General features: G+C 42.7%; 1 protein-coding gene across 1 annotated transcript; it reads right to left on the reverse strand.

Moving 5' to 3' along the window:
- Window positions 1-200: 200 nt before the first annotated feature.
- SESN2 (sestrin 2) lies at window positions 201-14,456 on the reverse strand. Its single transcript, XM_056557373.1, has 10 exons — window positions 14,324-14,456; window positions 9,103-9,168; window positions 8,872-9,018; window positions 7,829-8,011; window positions 7,370-7,546; window positions 3,834-3,975; window positions 3,630-3,748; window positions 3,263-3,453; window positions 3,032-3,176; window positions 201-1,887 (listed from the first exon to the last, which is right to left on the reverse strand). The coding sequence occupies exons 1-10, from the start codon at window positions 14,411-14,413 to the stop codon at window positions 1,801-1,803; spliced, it is 1,347 nt and encodes a 448-aa protein (XP_056413348.1). The 5' UTR covers window positions 14,414-14,456; the 3' UTR covers window positions 201-1,800.
- Between the last annotated feature and the right edge of the window lie 228 nt (window positions 14,457-14,684).

A 14,684-nucleotide genomic window follows, 5' to 3' on the forward strand; every position in this document is an offset into this window, starting at 1 on the left:
AATATAAATTAAGTTGAATATATATATATATATATATATATACACCTACCATCTCTCAACAGGAGAATACAGCAGCACACTGCTTGCACAAAGATAGATAAAACATGAGTATATAGATAAAACATGAAAAGCTATACAGCTGTAGTGCAATAAATGAAAATATGATATATATTTCTCTCAACAGAAAAGTGTATATATAATCAAAATCTTTATTTAAATTTCACACATTAAACAAAACAAAGATTGCAAAGATTTAAAAAAGTACAAGAAATTAACTCTTCTCATTTAGGGTTTAGAGTCAACCTGAGAAAAGCATTCACAGTATAAAAGTATTGAAACACGGCCAAGTGTGCCTTTGAACCAGGAGGTAGAAATTTAACCTTATTATGAATAGAACACTGCATTTTAGGAGTTCAGAAATCACTAAATCTTACTTCAGTGCAAAACATATCTTAAAGGGGTTGCCCCACTGAAATGGTTGTCTTAGATTTAGATTTTCCACAATACAAGTTTGGAGTGAAAAAAAAATCCCACTAAAAAATTTTGAATACAGCACCCACTTACAAACAAATCTGCTGCTATACTTTCATAGCATGGTGCCACCTAGTATTCAAAGCATATAGCAATGTGCACATCCACCTAATGAGCCAAGCAGTGGAGGACATGCTCAGTCTCCACAGCCAGTTTAACTACAGATCCTCCATTCATTGAAGAGCAAACAATAGAAAAATTCCTGTTCTGTTAGCACAGAATATGTGCCTTTTCTTACCAACATAGACGTATAGTCAAGAACACAACTGCCAGAGGGTAAATGAGACTGATTTTTACAGAGCATGTCCCCAGTAGCATGACATTGCAGCAGTACTAAGGGGACTCTAAAAACTGTTAGGTGCATTTTGTTAATATTCTGAAACGTTAATGTGTCTAGATGCTGTCATTACATACATGCTAAGGCACCCTATGGTGTTCTTTTGATATTATGCCTAATTTGTTGATAGGCAGATTGCCAGATTTCACATGGGTGCCAAGGCAATTTCTATTAGGCACATCAAGAATCAGAAGAAGCTTCTTCTCACTGGCATAAGACACTGAGGTAGGGATGCTTTAAAAAGAGAACCTGAAACAGTGCGCTAGTAACAAGAATATAACCGCAGCATCTAGACAGACTTTTATAATCCAACTGTAAAAGCTAACTGTAGGACAGTGTTAATGAGAAGTGTTATATAACCTCTGGGCTATATAAAAAAAAAACAAAAAAAAAAAAATTAAAATGTGCAGACCTTTTAGGGCCTTGGACACAGAATGGCCCAAAAGGACCAAAGGTAGTGTTTGAAACCAGTTTTATTCCACCCCCCCCAAATGACAACTCCTTTGGTTACAAATTAGACTATGAAGATTCAAATAGGCAGGTAGGGTTAAACTCTTTAGGTCCAGTCCAGATTTAGGGATATATGTAAACTGAACAAGAACTGGACCTTACTGTGTACGATCATTTTTCAGTGCACAACATTAATAGCTACAAAGCTGCAAAACATGTAAACAATTTTATACAATCACATACATTGTATGTACAGAAAGTGTTATAGTGCACAGTAGTGTACTGAACAGCACGGTTCAAACTGTAAGGAGATCATTCCCCAACATGGTACAAGAGTGCAACATTTAGCTTATAACACCATGGGGTAACTCTCCGTACATCTGAAGACGACTCAAGATTGTTCCTCATTTGTGCAAATATGCATTAGAAATGCAGCAGTGACAGGATTAATACAGCCTAAATTGGCACATTCATTTCCTTGGTCACGTCATGTAGCGGGTTATTGCTCTAAGACCATATAGAAGAGCAGCTTGGAATCTGGCTTCAAGCAACAGCAAGTTCAAGTGGACCTACAATAAAACAGGAAGCAATTAGCATCTCAAAATAAGTCTTTACACCCAGTTGCCCAAACATTTCCAGAAGTAGCAACAGCAATAGCATAAAACCGTGAGGAAGAAATGCGCAATAATTTTATGGGAAACAAGTACTTCGAGGGGAAAAGTTTTCATATAAGCTGGTGCCAGGAAGTTCTATATATATATCTCTCTATATTTGTAAATTACTTCTATTTAAACTTCTTAAGCCTTCTAGTAGCCGTTTACTCCAGAGGAAGTTGTGTAGTTCTTTCCAGTCTGACCACAGTGCTCTCTGATGCGACCTGTCAAGTTAGGATCTGGAGATATGTTTGCTACGGGAAATTGCTCATGCTGTGAACAGTTTGACAGGTGGCAGCAGAGAGCAGAGTGGTCAGACTGGAAAGGACAACACAGCTTCCAATAATTAGCTGCTGTATGTTCCATAGGAAGTTGTGTAGTTATTTGCAGTCAGAACAGTTGCTTATACAAAGGTGGCAGCAGAGAGCAGTGGTCAGAGCATGAGCAAATCCATACAGCAAACCTCCTGCTCCAGACAGTTCCTAACATGACAGAAGTGGCAGCAGAGAGCACTGTGGTCAGACTGGAAAGGACTACACAACTTCCTAGGGCGCATACAGCAGCTGAAAAAGTACTGGAAGAATTATGTTTTTTAAATTGAAGTCATTTACACGTCTTGCACCAGTAGATTTGAACAAAATTTTCCCCCCTTCTGAATAGCCCTTTAAACGAATACGTCAGGAGAACTGACAGACCTACTTTAGAGTGAATCTGTCAGCAGTTTTGAGGTTGTGAAAACTGCTGACAGATGAAGGTTAGTTCATAGTGTTCTCAGTCATGCGCTTTTTCATGACTGAGAAACCACAATTTTAATGTCAGCTGCTGAACAGTTTGAGAAGCAGGCTCTTTTTTCCCAAAGCCATCTAATGGAAATGTATCCAGACCCACCTCTTGCCAATGAGTGACAGCTCTAGCTGTTTTCTGACTGGATGCTAGAGCTGTCAATCACTGGTGAGAGGCAGGAATGGGGATGCTCTCATTACAGTGAGCTCAGGAAAATTAATTTTAACCTTTGTTACATTAGCTTGTCAATTCTCCAATTTGTATTTAAAAAAGTTACCTTTTCTGAGTGCTTAAATTGCCTCCAGAAGTCAATATACAGTTGGCGTGTCATTCTCTCAGGGTGGCAAGTCACAGTTTTCATATAAACCTTCAAGCTCCTCTCCAGCAGCTGATTCACCTCACCATAGTCATAGTCATCATACCTGGGTACAGTTAAGTATACATGAGGAAATCTAATACAATGTACGTTTTATGCATAATAATCCAAATCATTTATTCAACTACTTACCTAATTCCATAGATGCACTGGATATAGTTCCATATGGCCCTACGCAACTTTGAAGTGTCTACTTCATGGTGGGAAGCAATAGTATGATATGTCAAGTTATAGGCTACTTGAAACTTGTCATCCAGTAGTTGACCAACCTCTGGATATAATCTATGCAATAGCGAGTATCCATGGTCTTCCCATGTATAATCCTAAAAAGGAAATTCAATTCTAGTGTTAGCACAGAAAAAAAGACAGCCTTTAATCACATGTGATCACAAAATTTGAAACAAAAGATGTCGGAAGTGTTTTAGGCTGAAACAATAAAACATACTTCTAAATATTTTCTATTTACTATTGTCAGAAGGAGTAATAGAGGAGGACTTACATGAGCACGGAATGTAGGAGGGGTCTGCTCTCCTCTTCTACTAAAGTCAATGTAGCCAAAATCTGGATCATCCAGGAAACGGAGAATACTTGGGGAGTAGACAGAATGATCTGCGTCACCTGTTAAGTACAATTATTTTATATTTAGAGTTCACATGCACAGCTCTATAAAGTTTTTTTTAATTTTATTTATCAAACTACCTACCATTGGAGGTAACCATTACACATTCTCTCTTCTCCTGTTCAAATCTTGTCTCCATCTCTTCTTGACTTGCCTCATGCTCTTCCTGATCCAGCTTCTTCATCTCTGCCAGAACACGTTCTGCTTCTCGTGGAGGACTAGTTCCCTGTGTACAAAAAAAAAAAAAAAAAGTGTGAATCAGCCAAGTTTCATAAAACCACTGTTGCACTGCATACCTGCATCCCCATTTGAGGGGGAAGGGGAAAAGATAATGCCATGCAAGTCTCTACACTAACTTTTGGTGCTCTAAGATGACCCATTACAACCCCTCCATCCCACAACCCTCTCTGCTAGCCAGCCAGCACCCTGCTTTATACTAATAAGGGCCAACAACCACAAAACAGCTGTCAACAAATGGGTAGAATTTAAATACTCTGGGGATAAGCCAAGCCAGAATCTCCCAAATGTTCAAAAGATTTTAAAGCATCCAAACATTGACTCAATGATGTAATTTCCTATACACATGAATAAAGAAGTTGCCTTCTGCAGTGCAGCTTTTCATGGCGCATAGTTTTTACCAGTGCGACATGAATGGCCTATAAGTCTCCATACATCTTTTTGTGCTCTTCTCAAGAACAATTATCCTACAAGTCTAGAATTATTTAGTCCTACTCAGTCTCATATCAACTGGCTCCAGAAAGTTAAACAGATTTGTAAATTACTTCTATATAAAAAAGTCTTAATCCTTCCAGTACTTAGCTGCTGTATGCTCCAGAGGAAGCTCTTTTCTTATTTAATTAAGTTACCTTATATCCCAGCGTATAAGACGACTTATTAACCCCAAATTTTCTTCTGAAGAGTCGGGGGTCGTCCTATACGCCGGGTATTGGGGTCCGGCATAGGAATACTTATGATTATCTTCCCGGCTGCTGTGTGCGGCTGCAGGCGGGGGCCGGCCAGAGCATGTACAAACTAATAACTGTACAGTATACTTAAAAACCAGGGTGCCTCCAGCTGTTGTGAAACTACAACTCCCAGCATGCCCGGACAGGCAAAGGCTGTCCGGGCATGCTGGTAGTTGTAGTTTCACAACAGCTGGAGGCACCCTGGTTTTTAGTATACATTAATTTGTTTTTACATGCTCTGGCCGGCCCCAGCCTGCAGCCGCACACAGAAGCCGGGAAGATCATCATAAGTATTCCTATGCCGGACATCCCTGTGTCCGGAAAAATGTCCGCAGGTCACTAACCATTCCCCGACCGCCATGCGTCCTCCTCCGGTCCTCCTGCGCTTCTCCACCTCTCTATGGTTGTACGCACGCGGCGATCATTGACGTCCCGTGCGTACAACCATAGAGGCGCAGGAGGAAGAGCGCTGGCCGGGGCCTGGTGAGTGACCGGCGGCGTGTCATTTTCAGTGTTCCGATCACTGCTCCTCCGGTCCCGGGACTGCTGCTATGGTCCATAGGCCATAGCAGTAGATTGTGACCCCGGGCCGGAGGCGCGGTGACCGGAACACTGTGGGGGGCAGTACACAGAGATACAGCCTCCAGCCATACACTCTATATGGCTGGAAGTTGTATGTCTGTGGGGGGAGCTGCCGACCTAATGTGGGAGAACTGTCTACAATTGTGGGGGAACATGCTGCCTAATGTGGGGAACTATACTGCCTACTTAATATTGGGGGGGGAACTACAAGGTACTGTACATCGCGGTAGGAGGGGTAGTCTTATACGGCAAGTATATCCCAAACTCTATTTTAACTGTAAAAGTTGGGGGTCGTCTTATACGCCCTGTCTTATACGCCGGCATATACGGTAATTTCTTTTCAGTCTGACCACAGTGCTCTCTGCCGATATGTTAGGAACTGACCAGAGTAGGAGCAAATCCTCCTAGCAAACCTCTCCTGCTCCAGACAGAAGCGTCAGCAGAAATCACTATGGTCAGATCCTTTGGATAGGGGATAAGATGTGTAAGCACCGGAGAACCCCTTTAATTAAAGTTATATTTTTATAGTTAAGACCTTTACGCATGTGGTGATACCACATTTATGTTTATTTTTGTTTACATTTTTTATGGGCAAAGGGGAGGGGTTAAAATCACAACACTTTAACACCATAGGGGACTATTACATGCAATCTTCTGATTGCATACACTGTTCAATGCTATGCCATATTGATCATTGTTATCGGCGCTCTGCTGCTCCAGCCTGCTGAGCAGACATGGAGCAGCAGATCACCGATCGGACGGTGAGGAGGCAGGTAGGCTCCTCTATGCTGTTTGGAATGCTGCGATTTCACCGTGGCAGTCCTGAACAGCCAGACTGAGCTGCCGGGAATGGTTTTACTTTCACTTTAGATGTGCTGATCCACTTTGATCGCCGCGCCTAAGGGGTTATTGACACGAGTCCCCAAAAATCGGTGATGTCTGGCATTAGACACTGGCCCTGGCAGCTGTTAACTACCAGGACCAGCTATGACTCGCTCGTGAGCCTGTGACATAGCAGGGCGTACAAGTACGCTGTGCATTTTTCCGCAAAGATTTGCACCTTCTCTTTATTCTGTAGGTCCATACAATTAAAATGATACCCTACTTATATATAGGTTTGATTTTGTATTTCTTCTGGAAAAAAAATCATAACTACATGCATGTATATGTTTAAAAATGTCCTCTTCTGACCCCTATAACTTTCTTATTTTATCGGATAATGTATGAGGGCTCATTTTTTTGCACCGTAACCTCAAGTTTTTATAGGTACCATTTTGTCGTATTCATTTTTTATGGTATAAAAAGTCACCAAAAATACACTATTTTGGACTCTAGAATTTTTTTACCTGTACGCCGTGCAGTGTAATTATCTATATATTTTAATAGTTTTGACATTTACGCATGCAGCAATACCACATTTATTTTATTTAGAGTTTTTTATGGGAAAAGGGAGGGGGGGTGATTCAAACTTTTATTAGATAAGGGGTTAAATCATTAACTTTTTTGCAATGTTATAGCCCCCCCCCCCCCCCATAGTTTACTATTACATAGCATTGGTCAGTGTGGGCAATGCCATAGCATAGATCAGTGTTTATGACACTTAACTGCTCCTGCCTGGATCTCAGGCACGGAGCAGTGAATAGACGATCGGACAATGAGGAGGCAGGTAGGGACCTTCCTCATGTCCATACAGCTGATGAGGACACTGGTTTCAACGCGGTGGTGCCGATTAGCATGACTGAGCTGATGGAAATGTTTTTGTTTTGTTTTTTTAACTTTAGACATGGCGATAAACTTTGTCCAGTATTAGCCACGGGTATTAGCCAGACCCGATAAGACCCCACGTTATATCACGGGAGCAGGGCGTACAGGTACACCCTGCGTCCCCAAAAGGTTAAGGCCAGAATGGGCCCTACCCTCTTTTCAGTTTACATTCTGGAATAGGTTTAAGTTTTTCCCGAACACACCATTCACTTTGTAAATCCTCTTCATGTCACATTTAAAAGCTCCCTGGAAGTTTATTGTGCTTTATAAGTAAATACAACATGTAAGCAAATGGCTTAGACTACTTACCTCACTAACTGAGATATCAGGGGAAGGAGGGCGCTGACTGCCCTCTATTCCTTCTGGAGGGTAGATGCCACTACCCAGAATGAAAGAAGAAAGTGCATGAAAGTGGGTGAGCAGGACAATCGCATGGATCAACTCTGCAAGAGACCAGGCATAGCCAGCTGGAGACTTAAGAAGGGACTAGAAGAAAAAAATAAATTATTTCAACATTGTTATCTTGGACAATTCTCCCAATAGGAGAAGACAATCAAAACTGCCAACAATACAAGTCAAGAAATCGGACTTTACTAATACCAAACTAAAATCTCCTACTATAGATTTCTATGGGTGTAATTCAAATGTAACCAGCGTAGAAATAGTCAATAATGTGGTAATAATGAGTAATAGGATCAGTCAAAACTAAAGCCTAAAGTTAAGTCTAATGTAATGTAACAACCTGTACCACCCAGCACATCCACTCACCTCGATGTGTTCTTTTGTTATCAGCCATGGTCTGTGAGCAAGATACTTATTTATATCATTTAGTCTGCGCAGCTTGAAAGGTGCGCAATTCAGACCTTCCAACCAATGAGGATCACCACCACTTTGAAGAAAGCAGGATGTATGAAGTGTAACCAAATACAAACACTTGTGTCTTGCAGATGCCTGGAACAAAGTAAGTGCTATTAGAACATTATGGTAATACAGAAAAAGACAAACAGTCTGTACAATGATAGCTCACTTTATCACAGGGGCACATCACAACCCAAAGGGAAATTGCAAAAATAAAATGTTCTAAGTCTCAAAACACTTCCATTTTGTTTTCTTAGTATAGAGCATGTGAAACCGGTGGTGTTCAGACTTTAGTTTAGAAGGCTCTGCTACACCAATTTCCCCTTACAGCCATTTCCTACTGAGGATAAAAACCATGAAGGGTCCTCTTATCTGCTGCATTCCTGATATGGTCCCAACATGTGCGTCTATTACAGTTTGGGTGTTAAAAGCTGTTTAATAGGGATCAAATTGATCCTGTCACAGATTAGGTCAAGTTAGTACAAATGGCACAACACTAAACAGATGAAGCGGTATGTGCCATGTGACCAATAACCAGTTTGGTACTGCAGCTCAAACCTAGTTCAATCCCTTGGTCAACAGTGGAACAGCTTTGCAGCTTTACTGCAGCTACACAATGTGTGTATACCTTGAACAGGAAAAACAAGAACCATCAAGCTAGAGCCAAAACAGGTTTTAAAGTGTATGTGTTGGCAAGATTTTTATTTTTTTTACCACAAGTGATATGTCTGATGCATATAGACACAATGAACATCTCCGGACCCTATGTATGCTCCGACTTATGCAGAGGTGTGTACACACACACACACACACACACACACACACAGAGAGAGAGAGATAACCCAAGTCCCAAGAAGTGGTGAACATAGCTACTGAATAATCCATTGGCTGGAAAGCAAACCAAATTGGGTTCAGCTTTGGAAAAGATCATGATGGAACAGATGACTGCTTACCATTATAGCCAAGTAATGTCTCTCCTGAAGGGACAGTGCTCCATCCATACGCATAAGCTGATGTTGGGTCTTCCAAAATACCCTCAGATATTCTGGATGAAGCCCCATGACAGCAGCAATGTTATCACTCAGAATTGGCCCAGGCAACTGTAATAAATATAATGTTTAGGACTACATATTTACATTACATGCCTACAATGCACAGTTTTACACACATACACACACGCTTACCTGTGACACGGGGATGTACGCACTGGGACCCCTAGTATCCCTTGGTCTTATTGGATCTCCCGAATCCTGAAAATTGAAGACACTGCTATAAGACAGGAAGTATCAAATCATTTCCACCCAGTCATTGAAAAAAAACCATGACGGAGGCAAGCTGCACGTGTTTCTACAGGCTCTGTGCAAGCTTAAGCCTCAATTACATCACCTTTTACTATTATTATAAACTGCCCCAGGCACAACAATCACCAAGTCATGGAATGCAGAAACACCGTGTACTGTTAAATACCACGTATCAGACGTAAGTACATTTCATTTTCAACAACAAAGCTCAGAACATGCTCTTCATTAGACAACATTCCTCCTCACTAGCTTAACAAATGTCACAGGAAAACATAATTCAGCACATAGTGTTCAGATGCTGGCCATAGATGGCAAGTTCTAACTAGTTAACATTTCAAAACATTTTAACAAATCTCATTGACTATCATGGAGTTAAATGGGCATTGTGTTTGGGAGAAACTTGACATGTCCTAGCGACAAGTTTGAGTTTTCAGATCGCCACTGGTCAGAACAAGCCAGAAGTTCGCGCTCAGCACGTTCTCTCCCGGCTACATATCAGCTGATCGGGAGAAAAGCAATGTTAGTCTATGGATCATGTCTAGTTCCCATAACACAAAGCAGGGAGAGAGGCGCACAGCAGCACTGATCTGCGGAGGTCTGAACACTCAAGAACCCTGCTGATCAAAACTTTGGACATAGTTAGGACATGTTGAATGTTTTTCCAAATGACAGGTACTCTTTAAATGGTACAAACTTGGAGAAAGCATGAAAGATTAGAAGAGCGCTCTATAACCGTCCCAGCAGATATTCCTAATGCTCACATTATACTGATCAGTTAGCTGGCATTAGGGTAGTTTAACATGGGTATTAAAAGGAAACTAACCTGAATATACACATTGTTAGTATGGGTGATCCTGAGTAAATCTATGTATTACTTACCCCAATCCAGTCAGCTGTTCCTGGGATATAGAACCACCTTACAATATGCAACTAAACTCTTAACTGACTATGACTAAGGCCCAGTAGGGCGGAAACGTGTCAGAAGAAGTATTTCACCTGTGTCATGACTGTCTTGCACCACACTTTTGTACATGGATTTTAAAAGAAAATTAAGTGGATTTTTAAATGGCCAGTACTGTGAAGCTCTATTTAAACTTAACTGCATTGGAGGCGGGTTTGAAGATGATCTGCACCACTCATGTCATCCCCAGGGTCCTGTTTATGGCACCCCAATAGTCCTCACCTTTCATGGTGCAGATAGTCTTTAACCCCTTAACGATGCAGGACGTAAATGTACGTCCTGTGAGCAGTACTTAACTCACCAGGAGGTACATTTACATCCTATGCATAACGGCGAGCATCGGAGCGATGCTCGCGTAATGCGCGGCAGGTCCCGGCTGCTGATAGCAGCCAGGGACCCGCCTGCAATGGCGGACATCTGCAATCGCACGGATGTCCACCATTAACCCCTCAGATGCAATGATCAATACAGACCACGGCATCTGCAGCATTGTGGTACTTTGAATGGATGATTGGATAGCCCGCAGCACTGCTGCAGCGATAAGATCATCCAGCATGGCGGCTGGAGGTCCCCTCACCTTGCTCCGGCCGACTCCCTCTCTGATCTGCGATCAAGCAGACCAGAAGATGACCGATAATACTGATCAGTGCTATGTCCTATGCATAGCACAGTATTAGCAATCGAATGATTGTTATAAATAGTCCCCTATGAGGACTATTAAAGTGTAAAAATAAAAGTATAATAAATGTATAATAAACGCTATTTCACCCCCAAAAAGTGTAAATAAAATATATACATATTTGGTATCGCCGCGTGCGTAAATATCCCAACTATTAAAATAAAATGTTAATGATACCATATGGTGAACGGAGTGTACGTAAAAAAAAAACAAAAAAAAAGACCAAAATAGCTGCTTTTTTTATAACATTTTATTCCAAAAATTTTTATAAACAAAGGTTAAAAAAAGTTTGATATAAGCAAATATAGTATCAATAAAAAGTACAGATCGCGATGCAAAAAATGAGCCCTCATACAGCCGCTTATACGGAAAAATGAAAAAAAGTTATAGGTCTTCAAAATAGGGGGGATTTTAAATGTACTAATTTGGTTGATCAGTTTGCGATTTTTTTTAGTGCAACAATAGAAAAGTATGTTATCATGGGTATCATTTTAATTGTATTGACCCAAAGAATAAAGAACACATGTCATTTTTACCGTAAATTGTACAGCTGTAAAATGTAATCAACTGGTGCCAGAAAGTTAGACAGATTTGTAAATTACTTCTATTAAAAAAAAAAATCTTAATCCTTACAGTACTTAGCTGCTGTATACTACAGAGGAAGTTCTTTTCTTTAGTATATTTTCTGTCTGACCACAGTGCTCTATGCTGACACCTCTGTCCATGTCAGGAACAGTCCAGAGCAGGTTAGGTTTGCTATGAGGATTTTCTTCTGCTCTGGACAGTTCCTGACATGGACAGAGCTGTCAACAGAGCACTGTGGTCAGACAGAAAATAACTTCATAAAGAAATACAACTTCCTGTGGGGCATACAGCAGCTGATAAGTACTGGAAGGATTAAGATTTTTAAAATAAGTAATTTACAAATCTGTAACTTTCTGGCACCAATTGATTTAAAAAACAAAAATATAAATATTGTTTTCCACATGAGTACCCCTTTAAACCCACCTCCAGTGCAGTTAAGAATTTACATGTTGCATGATTGTGCTATATCTCGGGAACGGCTGAACGGATTGTGGCAAGGAATACATAGTTTTACTAAGTATCACCCACAGTAACCATCTGTATATTTATGTTAGTGGGGTTTGTCTGTCAGACTCCCTTTAAAGTTCAAAAAAACAAAACAAACAAACACCTCAAAGTTACCCGTGTGGTTTCTGGTGCTGACAAAGGAAATCTGTAATCAGTGTCACCTGACACCGATGACAACCATTCTTACCTGGTCCCGTTTGGTGCTCTGGTTCTCCTGCAATCTTCCACCGTTTCTTCCATTCCTGGACCAACTTTCAGCATGAGCTGAGCTTAGTGATGTCACCGCTGCTATTTGCTAGTAGCGGGTCCCAGCAAAGAAGCAGCAGCCATGACATCACTAAGCTCTGTCCATGCTCCAAGTTGGCCCCGGCAAAAGAAGACACAGGGGAAGATTGCGGGAGAACCAGAGCACAGAACAGGACCAGGTATTGTTATCAGTGTCAACTTCAATACCTGTCTGTACCGATTTCCTTTAGGGTTCTTCACATGTGCATATATTTGCTGCATTTTAATATCAAATGAAGCCGATCTATAGCAGAAAATATGCATGTGTGAACATACCCCAAAGCAGATTTGATGGGAAGATTTTTCTGCTGCAGATTTCAATGTAAACTAAATGACTGAACACAGATTCAAATCTGCAGTTACAAATCCTGCGCAGGATACTTTATGTGTGAACACACCATCAATGTGGTTTTTCATGTGGTTCTTTAAAGGGGTACTCCACCCCTAGACATCTTGAGAAGTCTGATCGCAATATAGCATGCGGCACCCACCTGTTTCTGCTCCGAAAGCACTGGAGGGTCTGGGTCCTGACCACCGGAACAGGGGTGGAGTCGTGACGTCACAGACTTCCGTTCCGGCGGTCGGGACCCAGACCCTCCAGCGATTCCGGAGCAGAAACAGGTGGGTGCAGCATGCTATATTGCGGGGGTCCACAGCGGCAGGACCCCCACGATCAGACATCTTATCCCCTATCCTTTGGATCGAGGATAAGATGTCTAGGAGTGGAGTACCCCTTTAAAGCCTTCATTAAAGGACAACTGTAGTGGTACCGTTTTACATATGCCCGGGCCTCAAAAAACAAAACAAAATAAACTCATACATACCTTCCTACGAGCCCCCGTTGGTCCGACACAGGCCTCACGGTCCGGTAGTGCTGACGTCATTCCACTACCTGGGGACGGGGACGCTGCAGAGCCGTTGGCATATCACAGGCCGTAGCTGAGCCGACTCATGTAAGAAGCCGGCCAGAGCTCCTTACATGACAGTGGGCTCAGCCTATCACCAGCCGGGGCGGGACATCGCTACGGCCGGTGATACGCCAACGGCTCTGGGGCCCCCCGTGATCTCCTGTACGGGGCCCCGACAGCCAGCAGGAAGGGGGCGTGTTGACCACCACATGAAGCAACGGCTGACATGCCCCCCTCAATACAACTCTATGGCAGAGCCGGAGTGCTGCCTTCGGCAATCTCCGGCTCTCCAATAGCGATGTATTGACGGGGCGTGTCAGACGCTGCTTCATGCGGTGGTCAACATGCAATATCTGGCCAGCAAGCCAGGGCCCCAGCGGTTGAACCCCCCGTGATCTGAAACTTATCCTCTATTCTTAGCGTAGGGGATACGTTTTTCACCACTGGATATCTCCTTTAAAGATGTGCCTTTTCGTCATGTGAACCTCTATAGCAGTGGTTTGCTAACTACAGACCTCCAGATGTTGCAAAACTACAAGTCCCAGCATGCCCGGACAGCCAACAAATTGTAGTTTACATCTGGACGTCTGCAGTTTGCAAACCACTGCAACATAGCATTGAGTCAGTGTGGAAGTGATTCAGGGGGTTCCAAGGAGATAACGCATCATCCATATACAGGTTACATTAGTGGCATGTTTATAAATAGCCCATTCTGAAGAGTCCACATACACTGCTGACACAACAAAGCCCTGCTGTCTAGAGGTTACACAAGTGCCCGGAGCCCTCCTCTAGTCGGGCCTACACTCACATCTACAGCTGATGTAACTTCGTGCGGTAGTTACCAAGAATGAAGAACAGAAGGCAGCAGACAAGGAGACAGCCGCAGGCCCTGTACAGAACACTGGCGCACTCTGCCCCCTAGCGCTCAGCCTGCAGCATCACACAGTAAGTTTAGATCTTCACGTTCCGGAGCCAACAGCTGAGTGCACTTCGATTACGTAGCGTACGTGCTCCCAAGGATTAGCGTACAGCTAGCCTACCAGACCAAAGGTTACCAGGACCTTCCTCCCCCACAGCTCCAAGATCAGAGCTCCTTCCCGATAACTTTCTGCAGCTAAATGATGGCTATAACATACAAGTAACCAGGCACAGACAGCTCTATGGATCAGCTCTACACACCTTCATGATCCTGCGGGCACAGCATAGTTGGCATCCATGGTAGCGATCCTCACGGACTCTGGAGCAGGTACAATGACTGCCTGCCACCATAATGGGGGCAACGGAGCAGATAGCCTCCAGGATTGCGGGGAGTCGGGACAGTTCGCGGGAGGAGGAGACGCATAGAGCTTCAGTATATAGGCCCAGCCGGTGACCACTCAGCTCATCTCTCCGGACCTTCCACTCACAAACTCTGTTCCTCTACAAAGCCACCACTTGCACTATTTATAGCCTCGCCAGCGTAAAATGTTACGTTGCACTTTTCCACCAATTAGAGCAGAGGTATTCACACGCCACGCCCCTCTGCGCGCGCAATGGTTCA

This window comes from Hyla sarda, chromosome 2 (genome assembly GCF_029499605.1).
Source record: "Hyla sarda isolate aHylSar1 chromosome 2, aHylSar1.hap1, whole genome shotgun sequence".
In the NCBI taxonomy this organism is placed as follows: domain Eukaryota; kingdom Metazoa; phylum Chordata; class Amphibia; order Anura; family Hylidae; genus Hyla; species Hyla sarda.

Coding starts and splice junctions, on each gene's coding strand:
- SESN2 (XM_056557373.1), bottom strand. CDS start 14,413: ATGGTGGCAGGCAGTCATTGTACCTGCTCCAGAGTCCGTGAGGATCGC. Junction 8,012..8,871: donor GACATTACTTGGCTATAATG/GTAAGCAGTCAT, acceptor ACTTTGTTCCAG/GCATCTGCAAGACACAAGTG. Junction 3,749..3,833: donor TGTAATGGTTACCTCCAATG/GTAGGTAGTTTG, acceptor TGTACTTAACAG/GTGACGCAGATCATTCTGTC.